This window comes from Mesoplodon mirus, assembly GCF_964341445.2.
Source record: "Mesoplodon mirus genome assembly, chromosome: 5".
Classification (NCBI taxonomy): Eukaryota; Metazoa; Chordata; class Mammalia; order Artiodactyla; family Ziphiidae; genus Mesoplodon; species Mesoplodon mirus.
The window spans coordinates 178,256,766-178,275,740 of record NC_138980.1 but is presented as its reverse complement, the minus strand read 5'-3'; the positions used below and the strand labels follow the sequence as shown (position 1 = coordinate 178,275,740).

Genomic DNA, 18,975 nt, shown 5'->3' with positions numbered 1-18,975 from the left:
CAGCGCACTGCAGGATCAACATGGCCACCCTGCCAGGGCTTTGGCTTATACTCGGTAAAAAGAGCTTATCGAAATTAATAACTGGCCTTCATCATCAAAGTGGGAACACAGCATGACTTGTCCAATTGTCTGCCCCAGTCAGAAAGTTTTCGATCCTATAATTGCCACTCAGCATTGACCTTTATACATCTAATTCTCCAAAAAGGTGACTGAGAGAAGAAAAATAGTATAAGAGCATTCCTCTTCACTGTAACCGAAATCCGGACTAGGATGCCCTAGGTTTCAGGGACTTCGAACTGCCCCTGTGGGTTCTTCTTCCCTTGGAGCCTACAGCGTCCATCCTGGGGCTCTTTTTGTCACCTGCCCTTAAAGGTAGACACCTGCAGATGGGTGATTCACCCAGTGCCCTTAACTGTGCCCCTCAGCCCCTGTCCCAGATGCAGAAGGAGAACTGTTTTTCCCCAAAGTTGTATCTCCAGCCTTATCAAACAATAGGTTTTTTAAAGCAAGCAGAGTCATTATCAGAGTCCACCTCGCAAAGGGCTGTGCATACATGGGTCTCTCAAAGTGAGGTTGCCATCCAGCAGTATCAGCATCACCTGGGAACCTGTTAGAAATGCACATTTTTCAGGTACCAGTGCAGACATGCCAACTCAGAAATCCCGGTGGGGGGCCCAGCACGCTCCCTGTGCTTTGCAGAGCAAGTCCTCCACGTGATTCTGATTCCCAATCAAGCCTGAGACCCCCTGCACTTTACAACAGAGGAACCAGGTGCAGAGAGGTTCAGGGGCTTGTCCAAAGTTTCCCAGTTGATCAGTGACTAAGACGAGACTAGAAGGGAAAACTGCCTGTTTCCTGAATCTGAACGTGTGTGACTTGTGGTCAAGGCTCCTTAAGTTCAGGCAACTACGGACATGGCTGTGAGCAAATCATGCAAATGAGAGGACTCGCCAGCCATGTCCATCATGGCTGCAGCATTGATAACATGTAACAATCTCGCCTCAAAACCCTCCTTAACCTCTCAGTCTTGTAGGAAGCCTCCCTTTCATGAAAAACACTGTGAGTCCAGTCCCCTTAACACTGCAGTATTTTTACTACATCTGTTTAGAAAAGTCTATGTTGTCATGACTCTTCCATGTTATTCTTTTTCCCAGCTCAGTGTGCTTTCCTAAAGACAGCAATGCTCTGCTTTTGAAAAAACACTGACAAATGGAAATTTAATATATCAAAACAAATTCTTTTAATGTATGTTTTTCTTTGATAAGATGACTAATGGGCATTCAATGATTGGCTTTAAGGTGTAAAAGTCAAGATGCTGAAAGAGATATAATTTTCCTTTGCTGCCTAATAAACATGAGTGCTTTTGAAAGCTTGCTCAATTAAAGCCCTGCTTTTTAAAAGTAGTAGAAGGTTAAGGGAGTAGAATCTGATTTAAAGTAACTGAAAATAATCTGACATTAATTTATCGCAACTACTTTCAGATGAAGGCATTTCTTATTTATTTATTTATTTATTTATGTCTGTGTTGGGTCTTCATTGCTGCACACCGGCTTTCTCTAGTTGTGGTGAGCAGGGACTTCTCACTGCGGTGGCTTCTCTTGTTGCAGAGCACAGGCCTAGACACATGGACTTCAGTAGTTGCAGCACACAGGCTCAGTAGTTGTGGCTTGCGGGCTCTAGAGTGCAGGCTCAGTAGTTGCGGTGCACGGGCTTAGTTGCTCCGTGGCATTTGGGATCTTCCCAGACCAGGGTTCGAACCCGTATCCCCTGCACTGGCAGACAGATTCTTAACCCCTGGGCCACCAGGGAAGCCCCAAAGGCATTTCTTAGAGATGGGTCGTCTTTCTTGGTAATCAAGACTGAAGAAAGAATAATTTATAAAAATTTCCATCACCCAAACTTTATATATTTTCTATCATGTTACTATAAACATGCTTAATGCACCCAAAGGCATTCCAAATAAACTGCTATTTGTTTGAAAAAACATAAGAGACACCGACAGTGAAAATACATTTTCAAAAGTATAAGGAAATATTTAAGAATCATTCAGCCTTGAAATTGCCAGGAACGCAGTGTCATAAGTCCTTAGAGAATCAAGACAATAAAGCCAGCAATTGAAATTAATTAGATCACCTGCCCATTAACTGCTAAGCTGTGGAAAATTTAATCATGATAGTGAGGGATGATTTCTTGCAAGAGATCCATTCATTAAAAACATAGCCAATATCTTAATGCTTGAATAAGTTTCAAATGACCTCCAAAGTAAACATTCCTAACTTTGGTTAAAGGCAGCAGCCGCTTCCTAAAAGAAAACTGTTCAAAGTGACAGTCACAGCCCCTATCGTGCAGGTGAAGACTACACTCCAGTGGCTTATGGATTGCCACACAAACTCAAGGTTTAGAACTCCCACGTTAAAGCTGAGGAAATGTGGGCTCAAGTAGGTGAGTCAATTTCCCCTACTCCATGCACCCAGAAGATGCAGGAGCCACAGTGTTCCCCAAGTCTGTCGAGCGCCAAAGCCCGATCTCTTCCTGTGACCTCGGGCTGCTTCTCCACCGAGGCCACCCATCCTACTAGGGGCTTTTGTCCTCGGGTGTCCAAAATTCCGTTATTTGTGGCTCAGGCCTGTGGCGGGGTGGGGGGAGGAATGTCGTAGACGCTAGAGTTCAGCTGTGCCGAAAGGCAGTTTCATTATATCCCCATTAAGTATTGTACCGGCTTCCATAACCGGTAAGAAAAGTACCTGCGCACCATTGCCACGAGTGCCTCCGCCAGGAAGACTCGCAGACGTGGAGAGGAGCGAACAAACATCAGCCCAACCGCTGTCAAGGGGCAGCAAGGTTTTCATTTTATTCAGATGCTCATATGGATCAGTCTCCAACATCATTTCATCTGAAATCGGTTCGCGTGAAAACCGTCATACTAGGTAGGTGCCCATCCTCAGACTCGAAAGCCTTTGGCCAGGCTGGTCGCCAAGGAAACGTGCGGGAAGCAGGCCTGTGCGGTCCTTCCCGCGGCCCCAGCGCATCGGGGGCACATCAGGGGCGCCCGCTGGCCTGGAAGGTCCACACAGGGGCCCTGAGGCCACCGCGTCCCCCCCACCCCCCACCCCCACCCCCCAGTGCCATCCCTCTCGCCCGCGCCCTTCGGACCATGCGAGGGCGTCAGGCCGGAGAAATGTGCCCGAAGCCGGGCGCCTTGATGCTGGGGATGTCGTTCTTCCGGTAGAAGTCAGCCTTCACGTGGCCGGCGCGTCTGTGATCCCGGTTCGGGGGCTCCACAGGCTGGTGGATGCGCCGCCCGTAGACGGAAGACGTCAGCACCCACACTGGCCTCTCGCGCTCCTGTTGGGGGTGAGGGTAGGGGAGCAGAACGCTCTTACCTGTCCAGCCCGCGTGCCGCGCGCCTGCGCCCCACCTCCACCTGGCTTCTTAGGGCCCCTCCACGCTGACGCCGGGGTGGGGGGGACCTCTTTAACCAATTCACACCCTGTCCCCTCTGCTCAGGGCCTGCCGCTGTCCTCAAGTCTTTTAGAGGAAAGACCAAGGTCTCGCACGGGGCAACAGGTACCCACTGACTTCAGGGTCCTGTTCCTCCCCCTCTCCTCCCTTCTCCCCGAGGTCCTCCTGCCTGTCTTCTGTCCGCCTTCTTCCTTCTCCCAGATACACAGCTCCCCAGATCTCCCATCTCCCCAGACCTCTCATCTCCCCAGACCTCTCATCTCCCCAGATCTCCCATCTCCCCAGATCTCCCATCTCCCCAGACCTCTCATCTCCCCAGATCTCCCATCTCCCCAGACCTCTCATCTCCCCAGACCTCTCATCTCCCCAGATCTCCCATCTCCACAGATCTCCCATCTCCCCAGATCTCCCATCTCCCCTATCCCCCATCTCCCCATGCTCCATCCCCCAGATACCCTCATCTCCCCAGGCCCCCCATCATGCCTCCAGCCCCCTTCATCCCTTTCATTTTCTCCATCCCCTTAAAAGGCTGTATTTCTCTGCATACCACTTATCACTACCTGGCATCCAGGTCATTATTTATTTGGCTTTTATTTTTCTGTCTCCTCGTGGGAATGTCAGCTCTAGGAGGACAGACAGTTCTGTTTTCTTCCCTTTACACTCAGTGGCACATGGGAGGTGCTCAGAAACTCTGCCTGGATCTAAGTCATGCCAGGCATGTGCTTATGAGAGAAAAGCACTAACTTCACTACCAACTTGGAATGAATGAACACAAACCAAAACAACAGAAAACTGAAGTTAATGTCCATGACTTAAGTGGTGATACTTCATAGCACCTCCATCACTTAATTTCACAGCAGTTAAAAGTTTCTTTGAAAGTGACACGGTGGCATTCTTAAACATTAACTGCCACAGGCAAAAATCCTCTGATCCAAAAAGAAATCCCACCAGAAGCTTTTTCATCCATATTTCTGTGTATTGTATAAAGATTATGATATTAATACAGAATCCAGATTTTAATAAACATACTGTCCTCGGATCAGATTTACAGAGACAATGTCCTAGTGTGGAAGAGGGTCTAACCCAGCAGCAGGTGGGCTCGACCATGCCAAGGGGATGCACAACCTCCTTCCCCCACCCCCATCCCTATCAACCCCCCTCTCTATGCCCACACCTCCAACCCACCACCCAACCCCCTGTACCTGCTGTGAGCCTGACCTTCTCACCCTGTGAGTTTGGTTCCCTCTGTTGGTCACCACCCACCCTGTGCAGCTGACAAGAAGCAAAGCCCTTCCTCTCAGAAAACCACGCAGAGATAAAAGAAGAACGGAGCCGTATGTGGTACATACAGTGGCCTGGTAACTAGGGAGAAATACTCTTTCTTGCATGTGTGGTTTCATCCCTGGAAGGCCAGTGTTCCTAGAACTATGATAGCCAGGCCTGGGAGGTTAAGCAAAGACCTATTTATCTATTGAAAAGAACTCCTGAGTTTTGCTGTCATGGAACGGTTACATTCTAGAGGACTAAACAGCAGTCACAAAACTTAACATGCAGTTTAACAAGGCAGAATGGAGTGAGCTGTGATAGTAGCTTAGTCTTCACTTCCGGGCACAGTGAGACAGAGGAGAGCCTCACAAAGGTGAGCTACGTGCAGCCAACTGCACACAGTGCTAAATAAACACACACACAGTGAATCTGTTCACACCCAGCGATACCCTGCCTTACTGTTACCTCCTCGTTAACGTGAAGTCCCAGGCTTTTTGCGTGTTCTCTGTCGTCTCGGTGCAATTTCTGATTATAACCTGGGTTCCTCTTAAAAACACAGTCATAGAGGGAAATGATTCCGGTCTGGGAATAAAAAGAGAAAGACAGCCATGGTTTATTCAAGGGCTGAGCTGTGGAAGCTTCGTGTGGCTTGACAGCCCAAACTTTCCCTGATGAAGAGTGGAGATGTATAGAGATTCCCGACTGCACCGAACGTGTATGGGGAAGGTCACCACACCTCGGGCGGTGACCAGAGCAGGGACGCCAGGCCCCAAGTTCCAAGGCCCGACAGGGTGGAGATGTTTCCAGGGACACTTTTCCTAGACTGTTACAGACCCCTCCTTCCCAGAGGAGGCTCCTTGCTCTCCCTGACTCCACCCTAGGGCTCAAGTCTTAAAATTATGATAATCCACTCAATATATGTGTTTTCTCCTCCTTTTTTTTTTTTTTTTTTTTTTGGCCGTGCCGCACGGCACGTGGGGTCTTAGCTCCCTGACCAGGGATCGAACCCGCGCCCCCTGCAGTGGAAGCTTGGAGTCTTAACCAGTGGACCGCCAGGGAAGTCCCTCTCCTTCATTTCTACTTTTCTTGAATTTCTCAAATTCAATTTCTCATATTTTCTATAATAGGCTTGTACTGCTTTGAAAAAGTAACAATATCTGAATACTAGGACAATATACCCAAATAGAAGTTCTCCCTCTCTAGAGAGAAATATTTTCTTTAATCATATGCAGCAGCTATAAAAACTGTAATTCATATATATGTGAACACATATATTTGGTATATGTTATATATGTGCATATATACATATGTATAATATACACATATATAGCAAACATATGTATAAAATACTCACACACACAGCTCTAATGTGTTAGAAAGTGATCCCATTAACAGGGCTGTCATCTGTAACATCTCCATTTTTTTATCCCCAATTTTTCTTACTACAAAAATAAAACTGCCTCATTTGGTATCTAGTAAAAGGGAAAGAAATCCACGTGTTAGCTGATCTTTAATCTTCGCCTTGTAAGTCAGGCCTGTCATTTCTGTTCCTCCAGCCAAGTGCCAGCTGCCTTGAATCCTCCAGCAGCAAAAGCAGATGCTCCATCTCGCTGGGATTTGGGATCGTGGGGTCTCTAACCTCTGCTTGCTTGTCTTTTTTTTTTTTTTTTTTTTTTGCAGTACGCAGGCCTCTCACTGCTGTGGCTTCTCCCGCTGCGGAGCACAGGCTCCGGACGCACAGGCTCAGCAGCCTTGGCTCACAGGCCCAACCGCTCCGTGGCACGTGGGATCCTCCCGGACCGGGGCACGAACCCGTGTCCCCTGCATCGGCAGGCGGACTCTCAACCACTGCGCCACCAGGGAAGCCCTGCTTGTTTGTTTTTATCCTGAATAGTAATGCTAGAAGAGTCCCCTCCGACTGAAGAACACAGAGGTAGAAGGTAATGGTGCAAAGGAGGCACGTTGCGTGCAGTCTGTAGGAAAACACATCCCGCCCATCCTCAGTGTGGGAACTCAAGAGCTGCTGACAGCAGTGGATATGGCTGGAGTGTGATGTAGCTTCAGCCCAGCCGTGAAAACTCCTTCACAGTTCATCTATCCTGTGCAAGACATGCCACCCCTGCTCGGGAAGGTTTGGAGATAACTCAGACATGGCTGCTGTCCTGGTGCCATGAACCATCTAGTTAGGAAAACAACGCCATCTTTTAGAAATATTATTTTCAAGTTCTTCAGAATTTCAGTGGCACCATGTTCAAGGCACTTATTCAGTGATGCTGGAATCCTGGTTTGCCTATGTTCCGAGTCACTCCAAGTGGCTAGAGACAGGAGCCATGGCTTCTGAATCCGTGCCCTGATGGTCGTTGAACGAGGTCACCTCGCAGGAGCTTCTTCTTGGGTTCATCTTCCCTCCCCCACTCAGCTGCTGGGCCTGTGCATGCATTGGTTTGGCCGGCCCTGACTTCCATGCCTCCTGAAGGCCACCTACACCCTACAACCTCCTGAAGGTAACCTTGTACTCGTGGGATTAAAAAGCAAAAGACCCAAATCAGTGGAGAGGTGATACATTATTCAGCTTTTGGTACTGTGAATATTGGCTAGCTGTTTGGGAAAAAAAAGAAAAAGAAAGATGGGTCTTCACATCACACTATGGACAAAAGTAAACTCTGGATGGATTAGAAAAGTAACTGAAAGGAAAACCCACAAGGGACCTCCTAGGCAAGAAAGCAATGGGGAAATATCACAAAGAAAATATCCATCACTTTGACCATGTAAAAATCAGACATTTGCTTATCAAATAAAATTCAAACTTAAAAAACCTTTAGGAAATGAAGAAGAAATCTCAGTGTCTGTAACATCAGTGTGTAGGATGTCCGCAGAAGCAGAAGCTGGTGGAGTTGGCTGGGTGCTCACTTCTAGCCTAGAGGAATTAAGCAAACCCCACAGCAAGCCTTTTTTTGGGTAAGCTACCGGGCCAGCAGGTCCGGCAGAGACACAGCAGAAGCTCAAGGATGCCACCCATTCTGCTGGGATAGTGGGACACAAATTCTCCAAAGGAGCATGTTCACCTTCTGTAAAGGGGGTATTGCAATGCAGACCCTTCCCTTTGGGGTTCAGAGCTACTGGCCAGGCCCAGCAGAGGCAGACACGAACAGTAAGTTGAAGCCCCATCATCCCTACATCGCCCGCATTTACACGGTAATGTAGGCTGGGCTCGTGGCCATAATGTAGATGTTCCATTGTCACTGGAATCCCTCCTGGCCTGACTGACCCATGAAATGGGTGTGTTTCAGGAAAGAGCTGCCGTGGGCAACAGAATGACCTGGTTTCCTAGGACCGAGCACCTGAGTGGGAGCTGCACCTGTAGCCAGAGGTGCCCCCTTCTGCACCCTGAGAACCTTGGGCCAGGGAGGAGGAGGCCAGCGGCCAGTCTCTGTTCCCTGCAGTGACTGGCTGCTCCCGGGTGTGCGGCTCAGCCCCACAACAAGGGGGCAGCCCTGACAGCAGGGGAAACAGGGATCCCCCTTGTGCTGGCTCCCTGTGCAGGTGGCCCATTCCCGCCTGCCCCTCCTGAACTGAGTAAGCCCCTGGGGTCCTTGGACTTGTCCTGGGAGAAAGACTAAAGAGGGAGGAATGAACTCAAGAACAGAATGAGAATGCCATCACTGTTACCTGAACGAGGAAGGAAGTCTTGCTTCATTCTGTCTCCTGTGATGGAGAAACCCACTGCAATATGCAGATTTACAGAATAATGCCTATTGCTTCTCATTCTAATTGGGTCTCCTAAAATACTCTATAAAAGTAAGATCCATGAGCAGCAATGCCAGGCTCCCATCCCAGGATTAGGTACCAACAGCCTACTATATCTTAGAAGAGTCTTTATTAGAAATCTCACTGCTGATGGATGTGATCAGAATCTTTAAGTCTTCCGTGTGGGGATTTTGCCTACTCAGGACTTTCCAGAGTAAAAACGAGTTTTTTTTCTATCATTGAAAAATAAGAAAAAATTAATCCATCACCAGGCAGGCAGCCTTACTTAGTAATATGACTGTCCATTTCCAATACCTAATCCAACCAAAAACCTGGGTTTTCCTGGATTTCAATTATTAATCTTTCTTCTTTCGGTCTTTTTTATTCCTTTATGATTTGAAGCAAAATGATATTAAGAAAAGCCAAACTGGGTTTAGATGCTGCCACAAAACAGAGCTTCTGGGCTCCTGATATTTTGCTATTAAAATATCTCAAGGGATTTCCTCTATTTCACAGATGACTTTTTTTTTAAAAAGGCAAAGCAAAGCCCCTTTATTTTTCTCTCATGATTTCCTTAGCTCCTTTGTGTTTTGAGTATCATTATAATGTATTCTGGTCTTATTCTGGTCGTGGTGTCTGATCACCCACCATCAGTTTCCCTATGGTGACCCCTACTCCTAACACTGAAAAATCACTCCAGTCTGTAGCCCTGGGCTGATGCCATAAGACAAGTGGGGGCCTTCAGTTTTCAGCCTCCAAAGCACGTTGGGTCTACTTTGTGCCAGGCACTCTCCTAGACTCTGGCACAGAAATAAGGAGACCCTACTTTAAAGCAGACCACCTAAAGGCTGAGAATGGAAATAAACCCACTAATTAAAATATCTCAACATAACACCCAGGGAGGAACAGAGGTATGTACAAAGTACAGTAGCACCAAAGAAGGAAGGATCAGCTTTTGTCTGGCCTGGGGATAACAAGTGGATGCAAACGAAGTTGACAGGAGGGACCACACCACTGTAGCCAAGGCCACTGGGAAGTAAGCTCCCTGTGTGTTAAATCCATATGTTGAATTCCTCACCCTTAGTACCTCAGAACATGACCTTATTTGGAAATAAGATTACTGAAGGTGTAATTAGTTGAGGTCAGACTGGGATAGGGTGGGTCCCTAATCCAATAAGACTGGTGCCCTCATGAAAAGAATTTGCACACAGACACAAATAGGCAGAAAGTGAAGATGATATGAAGAGACACAGGGAGAAGATGGCTAAGCTAAGGAGAGAGGCGGGGGACAGCTTCTCCCTCACAGCCACAGAAGGGACCAACTCTGCCAGCACCTTGATTTCAGGTGTCTAGCCTCCAGAAACTGTGAGACAATACATTTCTGTTGTTTAAGCAGCCAGGTCTGTGGTACTTTGTTACAGCGGCTCTAACAATATACACGATAAGGAGAAGTAGCCATCTTTTGAATGATGGAAAGTAAGGATAGAGATAGTACAAAGGTTATTGCAGTGGAACCAGAGACCCAACCATGGAACACTCCGCTCAGGTAGACCTACTGGCTTGGTAGACATCACCAATGTTCAGTGCTCCTCTACTGCCTACACAGAGGATTAATCTTCCCTCTCCTTTAGGTTAGTGAAGCCATGAACCCAGTTCTAACCAATGAATGGTGCATAGAGGTGACACGTGACTCTTGAATCAGAAGTATTTAAGAGCCAGTGCCAGGGACTCCTGAAGCTTCAGACTGAGGTGTTAGCAGCTTCCACGGTGGCCACTGAGGGACGGTACTGGGCAGAGTCACCCTTCTGATCCCTGTTGGATGCTTAGCATGAGAAAGAAGCTTTGTTTCAGGCCACTGAGACTTCGGGGGTTGTTCGTTACTGCAGCATAACCTAGCTTATCATGACTAATGCAAGTTCATAAACAAGGAAGAAGTCCTGGCCTACCACCTCCAGCCCACAGGGGGCCTGGGGGCTGTCTCTTCTGGGGTTGTGGGCTTTATTATATCCAGCGCCTCCTCCCAAACCTGGAAGCTCTCTTCCTTCCAGTAGTTACACAAACTCTCACACAAATAGTTGGGGGAAGATTTTGAGCAAACTGAGATTCAAGTCCTTTATTTTCTCCTCCCTTTCAGACCATTTTGAATATAAATGCACTCTTCCTTGTAAGCTTCCATCACAATTAGGCCAGGGCCAAGTGACCAGCTCTGGCCAGGGAATGTGGGTGAAACCAGTGGACGCCATCTTCTAGGCCTGGTCCCTAAAAAACTCACAGCAGGCCTCCACACTCTCTCTCCTTGCTCACTGACCAGCAATTTAAAGGATCCATGGAAAGACCCAAAGTCCCAAAGATTCCCAGGCCCTGGCAATAATGGAGTCACTAAAACAGAGAAGCTCAGTTTCCCAAGTAACTGCATTAAGAAGACCTGCCCAGGAGAAACATACATATTGGGCTGTATTTCATTACGTTATCTTTATATGCTTAAGGCCACTGGCGCACTTATGTTAACAACCTGCTCTCTGGAGAAAAAAGACCTGATTTGTAGTGTTGGCTCATTTCTGTGGTGTAAATACTCCCATCATGGCCAAATTCAGGCTTCCAATTGAATGCAGAGTTCAGAAGAGGTGCTAAAAATCCCCTCTTTGTCAGTATGATCAGGCTCTGACACACCACTAAGTTAAGACTCTCAGGGTTTGGGGTCCATTTGTTTGCATAGCACATCCTAGCCCACCTTTATTAATAAGGTTATGGCCGAGCCACTCTCATCTCCTCTCCTCAGGGGTCATAGTACTGCTCCCTCTCACCTGGAGGCTTTCAGGTACTGTTTGCCTACCCAGAGCTTTGTGACCTACTTTTAAAACTGAAAATTCCCAAGGTGACTGAAAATGGTTTTCTTTGATTCATAAGGGCCTCATTTTACTTCTGATAAATTCAGTGCTTCTCCTTGGGAGTCAAGCAGTGTATGAAGCTTAAGGAGTATGTTTTCATTAATTTTAATATTGTTCAAAATTCTATCTCTCAGAAGAAATGTAGCTTGTCAAGGACGTAATGATAACTTTTTAAAAAGGACAATACTCAACTATTCTCTTTGGTTTGTGGCAAAGATTGTGTTTCCTCTCTGGTGTGTTAAGATCACAAGTTTGGGAAGTTTTCATAACTTTCCAAATAATCTGAATAGTTTATCAATTTAATAAGAATGAAGCCAGTTGCCTTCTCTCTTCCATTGATACCAGCTCCCCATTCACCCCCTCTTCCGCCCCCTGCCCCCCAGCAATTCACATCAAGGAAGAAAGGGCCATCCACGGGGGCTGAAACCTGAATCTAGTCTTACATGTTGTCACTTGGTCAAATATATTGGGGAAAATGCTGTTTGTTTTCATGTATCATTTGCTTGTTGTACTTCTTAAAAGGGGATGATTTTGAAAAAAAGTCTGAGATACACTATTAAATGAAAAGAGCATGCTGCAAATATATACACGTAGATGTGTGATCGTGTGTGAACATGTTCTTATATTTAAAAATTCGACACACATGACTGTATTCATAAACGCACGTGGAAAGGCATGCACCGTGTGCTCACATGGGTGGTCATGACTGGGAGGAACCAGCTGGTAGGAAATTCCCTATTCCTGGTGTTTCCTTCCAGAGGAATCACTTCCGCTAGAAGGGCACCCATGACCTCTCCTCTCACTCCTTTCTCCCTCTTGGGTGACCTGCCCCCCTTCCACCTGCCCTGGAGGAAGACACTCAGCCCCACCCTCCAGGCCTTAAGTTCCCAGGGGCAGGTCACTGAACAGTACAAGCGCAGCCAGCCCAGACAGAGAGAGGCAACCAGAGTCCACTCCCAAGTTTGGTCCCCCGAGGAGAAGAGCAAGGTCAAGGATAACCCAAACAGCAGATAATCCAAAAGGAAACCTCTGTTTAGTCAAGAAGCTAAGCTCATCCATCGGTAACTTGTCTCTTTGTTTAAAAAATCCGCATCCATTTATTCATCCTCACTGGTTCATCAGCAGCTATTGATGACGCACCAACTATGAGACCGTGGGCACTCTGTCAGTTGCTGAGGATAGAGGAGTCACACAAATAAATCCCTGCCCTCATGGAGCTCATGTTTTAATAGGAGAGAAAAAACCAACAAGATAACCAAGTAAAGTATTTAGTAGGTTAGACACTAGTACATGCAAAGAAGATCAGGCAAGATGGGGAGTGTGTCTTGGTGGGCAGGGGGCGGGGCGGGCATACTTGCATTCAGCTAGTACACATTGGGACTGGAGGGCATGTGGGTGCAAGATGGATAAAGAGAGAGAAACTTGCCTAGATTTTCACAGGTGGCCCAGCAACAGAACCGGAGCTCACGTGTCCTCCACAGCCCCTAGGAGTGGCCAAGCCTGTATGGCAGACATACTTGATGCCTAAAGGTGAAGAGGGTCCAGGAAGGGCTCGGGGAGCTGGTATTGAACGCTTCCTGTATCCTGGACGTGGGCATAGGCCCTTCAGGGACGCCCCTTTGCACCTCTGTGCGGTCAACACCCATCATTATGTTTACCAAGCGCTTGGCTGCACGAGGCAAAAGGAAATTCAGTATCAGGAGGGTAAAGAGTCAGCCCCTTGCCTCTTCCTCTCCACCACACACCATCATGGAGAGTCAGCTAATCCCACCAAAGCTAAGGTTGGATTTTCTGGGCAAAGCTTCACTCAAGACACAGCTACCCACAATTCACATTAGCATGAAGGAAAGCATATTGTAAAACTGCCTAAGATTTTTTTTGTTAATGTAGCTTTTAGACTTTGAGAAATAGAATCAAAACTGTCATAAAAGGGCATTCTCCTTTGACTTAGCCTTTCCATTTCAGTAGCAGAAATGGTGCACGAGGCAGAAGAAGAAAAAAGTAATTTAAAAACACCATTGAACTGAACCTATGGAACACTATTTTGTAGAAAAAGCCCACACTGCCAGAGGCTCCCTGGGGAGCAGGACAGGAGTTCATAGCATTTTTGCTGGCAGCTTTGGAGGACAAATTTGTCTTAAGATCCAGGGTATTACTGGGGCTTTAAATAAGTGTGCTGCTGCAAGAGCTTTGACTTTGGGCTCCTGCGGGGGAGATGCCTTATAGAACATCAGGAACCACCAGATTGACACGCAGACCACCTGCCTCTCCTGTGTTAATTTCCAACAGTGAACAAGATGGAGGAAAAAAGGCCCCAGACCAGACCCTCAATGAAAGGAAACTCTAATCATCACTAAGAAGAAAAAATAAGAAGAAGAAGAGCTCTTCTTACATTGGGCTTACAATGTGCCACTTTCCACCCATTAATTAAATTAATTCTCATAAGAGCTCCATGCATTTGGTGCTGTTCGATCCCTGATCCTGAGACAGGCAAGGTGAGACGGAGTGTTTGGTCTGTGACTTGAACTAATAACACAGAGGACTAATAACGCAGGACTCCTGGGCCTGTGCTACTAACAAACTAACCAGTGAGTGTGACACACAGCAACTGGCTTAAGAGCTACTTTTGCAATGTTTCTTCCCAGCTTTGAGTGGGGCCTGGAATTATTTACAGAGAATTTAGGGGCAGCTGAGACCCCAGCAAACCTGTGATACAGAGTTCATCCTTTTTAGTCCAAATGATCTCAAGGTCAGAGAATCAGCTTCTGGAATCCTGTAGCTGATTGAATACCAGCACATACAAGGTCATTATTACCATTGGTAGCTGGCTTGCAAATGGACTTTGAAATGTCTTTTGTTGTTCTTGCTGCTTTGAAGGCTTTTTTATTTAGGTGTTAACCTTTCTCCTGCATCATTTTTTTCCCTGTGACGCTAAAGGCCTCAGGATTTGAATTTGCCTGTGACCCCAGCTACTAACAGTACTGAATTTTTTTTCTTAAAATCTACTTTGCATTAATTTGTCTAAGGCCCATCCTTCCATTGGCAGTAAGACATCAGAGCAGATGTTGGCAAGCGTTTTCTGTAAAGGGACAGATAGTCACTGTTTTAGGCTTTGCAGGTGCCATGGTCACTGTGGCAACTATTCAACTCTGTGTGGTTGCCATTGACAATACGATACACGTGGGCATGTGACTGTGTTTTAATAAAACTTTCTTAATACAGGTGTCAGGGCAGATTTGGCCCAGGAGGCTTCCTGTGCATGGCCCCTGCACCAGAGGGGCACACTTCTTGTCCACTTCTGATCTGCTTCCAAGTACGGAGCCCTGGTCACCTCATACCTTGGGCGTCTCTCTGCCCCTCGGTTGATTTGGCCCCAGAAAGGTGGAACCATGTGTCAGATTGGTGAATTTAGGAAGAATAAACTGAGTCTGCCAAACTCAACTGTGCCCCTTTTCCCTTGGTAGTGTCTGGCCCACAGCGGGTAGAGCGGTCTTCTCTGCTTTTTCCGGGGCCCACAGCTCTAGTGGCTGGATGGGTAAATCCATCTGATTCAGAGCTTCAGTCTCCCCAAGCCCAAACCCATTTGCCCAGAGTCCTTAGCGGGATCCAGCACCCTGGCTTTTATCTCTGACAAATAGGTATCTTGGCCCCCACCTACTTAATCCTTTATCTTATTTCCCTATAGCCTCAAAGTGGTTATCAATAAGACCCCTCAAAGATACACATAAAATGGTGTACTGTGAATTTTTTCATTATGTCAAGAAGCCGGATAATATTTATATACTTTCAATAAAACAGCATGGACCGACTTAAAACATCAACAAGACTCCTTGACTTTTGGCTGGCCCTCTCATGCTGTGCATTAATGCTATGCGTGACTCATAAATTCACTGGCAATAAGTTTTTTCAAAATATATTGCTCATGGGAGGAAAAGATATGTGGTCCATGGTGGCTGTGAGGTTGGGAACCACTGCTCTCAATCCCATTCCTGTCTTAATGGTCAGCAGAGATATTCAAGTGCGGGCCAGTCAGGAAACAGGGAGGCAAGGACAGATGAGCTACAGGCGTCCCCTTTCTTCCTCCTGTCCTTTTGTCCTTCCATATCGTCAAAGCCAAGCAGAGAGGCACTACCAGATACAAGAGATCCTCCTGGCTGAGGTTTATGTGTTGGTTTGCTGGGGCTGCCAAAACACGCAGTACCCAGAACCAGGGGCTAAGCAACAGACATATACTGTCTCACAGTTCTGGTGGCCAAAGTCAGAGATCAAGGTGTCAGAAGAGCTGGTTCCTTCTGAGGGCCGTGAGGGGAGGATCTGTTCCCAGCCTCTGTCCTTGGCTTACAGACAGCTGTCTTCTCCCTGTCCATTCTCATCATTTCCCCTCTACGCAGGTCTGTCTCTGTGGCCAAATTGCCTCTTTTCCTAGACGGCAGTCATTTTGGATGAAGGCCCCCCACTAATGACCTCACTTTGATGACCTCTGTAAAGACCCTGTCAACAAGTAAAGTCACATTCTGAGGTGCAGGGGATTGGGACTCTAACATAAGAATAATAGGGGGGCACGGTTCAACCCCTTACAGTTGTCTAAACTAGAAACTACTGCTTCTGTTTGCACGGCTAAGCTCCATGGTATCCTTTCACATGTGGCAAATGTCAGCACTCAAATGTGTGCTGACCTGATCTAAATGGGGATTCACTTGGGCCCTGTGGATTGTGGGTAGGGAGAAGAAAAGGATGTGTCTGGTGGGAACACCTCACACATCAGGAGGGAAAGACCTCCTTCCTCCCAGGCACTTGGTTCATCTATAGATCCCTCTTCAAGCCACCCCTCATCCCTGCAGGCTGGGCATCTCCAATCAATGCGTCTTTTCATAATGATGCCCCTGCTTCCCCAGCTGCAAGACAGGCTGCAGCAATGTACAGTACAAGACACTGGATGGAGACTTTTAGGAAAAACATGGAGAAGAAAGGAATAAACGACCCCCGCAAATTCTGAATGTTTCTTTTCCTTTCGCTTTTCTTCCTGCTTTGGCTGCAGGGTGGCCTTCGCAGACCCTCAGACTTTCCCCACGACTCGTGTGTGCCTGGTGAGGCCCGGCCACAATCCTGGGACGCTCCCAGCCGCGCTCTCCCTGCCAGCGGCAGTTCAGCCCTGCCTCGAGGTTTCCTTGCTCGCAGGCGGGCTTCTAGGAGGGTTTCCGCGCCCTGGGCGGTCCGGGCGCAGTCACTGCGGCGAAAGCCTCCAGGTAGTGGCTGTTTTCGGGCCGGCCCAGGCCTGTGGCAGGCAGACCCCAGAAGCAGAGGTGCCCCTGCCGGCTGGGTGGCCCCGCGCTCTTGCGACCCTCCTCCAGATCCTGGGCACCAGGCTCACCTTGCTGCTCCCGGCAGAAGGAGCAGAAGCCCAGGGGCTCTCCCTCACTTCCCGGGGGAAAACTCGGCCCTAACCCACCCCTAAAAGGCTCCGAACACCCGCTGAGCAATCCCGGCCGCCCAGCCCGCACGCCCGACCTCGCAGCCCCCTTCCAGGTGAGCGTTTTTCCCCTCCCCCATCCCCACACTCGGCTCCGCGCCTGCCCATGCTCTCGTGGGGGGCGCGGGGGTCCACCTTACGCCGGTGGTCGCAGTCGCGGTACTCTGGGGTCTAGGAGCCCCAGAGGGAGGCCACTCCCCCACCCTCCCACCCCCCCTTTGCCCCGGACGCCCCCTGACTCCCTGCGCCCCGCCCCGAACCCCGAACAGGCGGTGCTGCTCAAGCCCGTCCCAGCTCTTCTGTGCAGCCCCGCCCCCGGAGTCCTAACCCGAATCTGCAGCCCCACCTCTCCGGCCCTCCACACTCCGCGGGGCGGCCCCGGCCGGCAGCCCCGTCCCCAGAAGCCCTTGCCGGCAGTGTAACCCCGCCCCCAGCATCATCCCGGGCAGTGTAGCCCCGCGCCATTCATTCTCCCTCTAACGCCCTCCCCGGCGGTGCCCCATTCCCCCTCCCTCAGGCCCCTCCGGGATAGTGCGGCCGCGCCCCCAGGACCCCTTCCTGGCAATGAAACCCCGTCCCCAGCACCCTCCCCGCGTCCCCTCCCAGGCAGTGTGACCCCGCCCCTATTCTCCCTCCTCCCCCGCAGTGTAGCGCTGCCCTCAATGCCCCCACAGCTCCGGTCCCTGCTCTCCAGCCCCGCCCGCCCCGCCCCGGGCCGCTCACCCTGCCCTGGCGGTAGTAGTAGCTGTGCTCCTTGGGGTCCTGGCGCCGCGGCGGGACGTAGCTGAAGGCGGACAGCGCGGAAATGGGCGGTGGCCGGGGCTTGCCCCGCAGTGTGGCGGCGGTGATCTCCTCCTCGTCGTCCTCCATCCGGCCGCCGTGCTCGGTCCCGCCCGCCGAGAGGCCCGGTCCCAGTCCGCCCGCCGCAGGCTGCCCGGCGCCCGCGTTCGGCCGTTGCCTGGAAACCAAGGGGGCGCAACGCTAGGTTGGACTGCGGGGCGGGGAGGGGGTGGGGCCGACCCTCCCCCGCCCCCCGGCACTTCTGTGCACACCCGGGTCTTTCCTTCTTGGGGCGTCGCGGGAGCCTCACCTGCTAAAGCCGCTGCGGGGTTCCCGGGTGGGAGGCACCTCTGGGATCCGCACTTTCCGCCCTGCTTACCCTTCTCCACGCAGTGTCGGTTCGTTCACTCAGAGACCATTGTTCGCTGGGCAGTTAATGACCTTGTACCTACTGAGTGCCGGCGCTGGGGATGTAGCCTTGAAACAAGCAGCCCTTGTCCACCGGGATCTGACAGTCTGGTGACGAAGAAGACAGGTGATAGGTGTGAAAACGCAAGTAACTTTAAGAGGGTCTGGGACAGTGCTGCCCAGTAAGAAGATAGAGAGGGCCGCGTGTGTAATGTAAAACTTTCTGGCAACCATGCTCTCATCCTCCCCTGGGCAGAGGTCCTCATAAAAGCACCAGCAAAGGAAAACAAAAAACAAAAAAACAAAAAAACTCTCATAGTCTACTACCTCTTTCAACCTCTCCAATCTCGACCGGATATAGGTCTCAGCTAATGGTCAGGAGTCTTCACAAGCCTTGCACAGGTGATCTGATCTCACACTTTGCAAAATGGGAGCAGTCAACACCAATTATCTTGAGACCTCAGCTAAAAGTGAGACCGAAGTCGTTTCATTGAAAAATCCTTTTCCACAGCTGTGTGGACGTGCTTCTGTTCGCTTCGATTTCAATTTCAATTTGTTCTGCACCAGACTGACAGCTGTACAGGGCATGGTTGCACACATACACTCTGATGGCTCAAGTCTGGCACACAGTAGGTACTGAACAGATAGTTGGTGACTCAGTAAGAAATACAGTTGCCATAATGGCTTGGGTACCTTCTAAAGGTGAGCCTGAGACAAGGGCTTGGATGCTGTTGCTTTATTTGGGAGGTAATTCCAAGGAGCAGGCGGAAGGGACCAGAGGAGTGAGCGCAGCAGGGAAGTCTGTATAAGGCTGAATTCTCAAGGTCACCCCTGAGGGCAGCTGGAGCTCGACCTTGCCCAAGACTTTCTGAGGAGCCTGGAGCAGCCTCTCAGAACCACCTGCAGTTCAACATGACGGCGCTTTTTATTTCTTGTTCCCAGTCCTCCTGGGGT

At 49.2% G+C, this 18,975-nt stretch overlaps 1 protein-coding gene across 2 annotated transcripts; it reads right to left on the bottom strand.

Annotated features, from left to right (window-relative positions):
* Positions 1–3,146: 3,146 nt before the first annotated feature.
* On the bottom strand, positions 3,147–18,041 carry CFAP90 (cilia and flagella associated protein 90). Of its 2 annotated transcripts, XM_082623401.1 has the most exons (4): positions 17,993–18,041; positions 17,557–17,791; positions 5,194–5,310; positions 3,147–3,345 (listed from the first exon to the last, which is right to left on the bottom strand). In XM_082623401.1, exons 2-4 carry the CDS (start codon positions 17,701–17,703, stop codon positions 3,166–3,168), a joined length of 444 nt encoding a protein of 147 aa, XP_082479527.1. In that variant the 5' UTR covers positions 17,704–17,791; positions 17,993–18,041; the 3' UTR covers positions 3,147–3,165. The 2 variants fall into 2 exon arrangements, with proteins under 2 accessions (XP_082479527.1, XP_082479528.1); XM_082623402.1 differs by lacking the exon at positions 17,993–18,041 and having other exon boundaries at positions 17,557–17,799.
* Between the last annotated feature and the right edge of the window lie 934 nt (positions 18,042–18,975).

Excerpts from the sequence above, each read along its gene's own strand:
- CFAP90 (XM_082623401.1), bottom strand. The coding sequence starts at position 17,703 with ATGGAGGACGACGAGGAGGAGATCACCGCCGCCACACTGCGGGGCAAG. Across the intron at positions 5,311-17,556 it reads ACTACTACCGCCAGGGCAGG|ACCGGAATCATTTCCCTCTA; the intron begins GTGAGCGGCCCG and ends TTTTATTCCCAG. Across the intron at positions 3,346-5,193 it reads GACTTCACGTTAACGAGGAG|GAGCGCGAGAGGCCAGTGTG; the intron begins GTAACAGTAAGG and ends CACCCCCAACAG.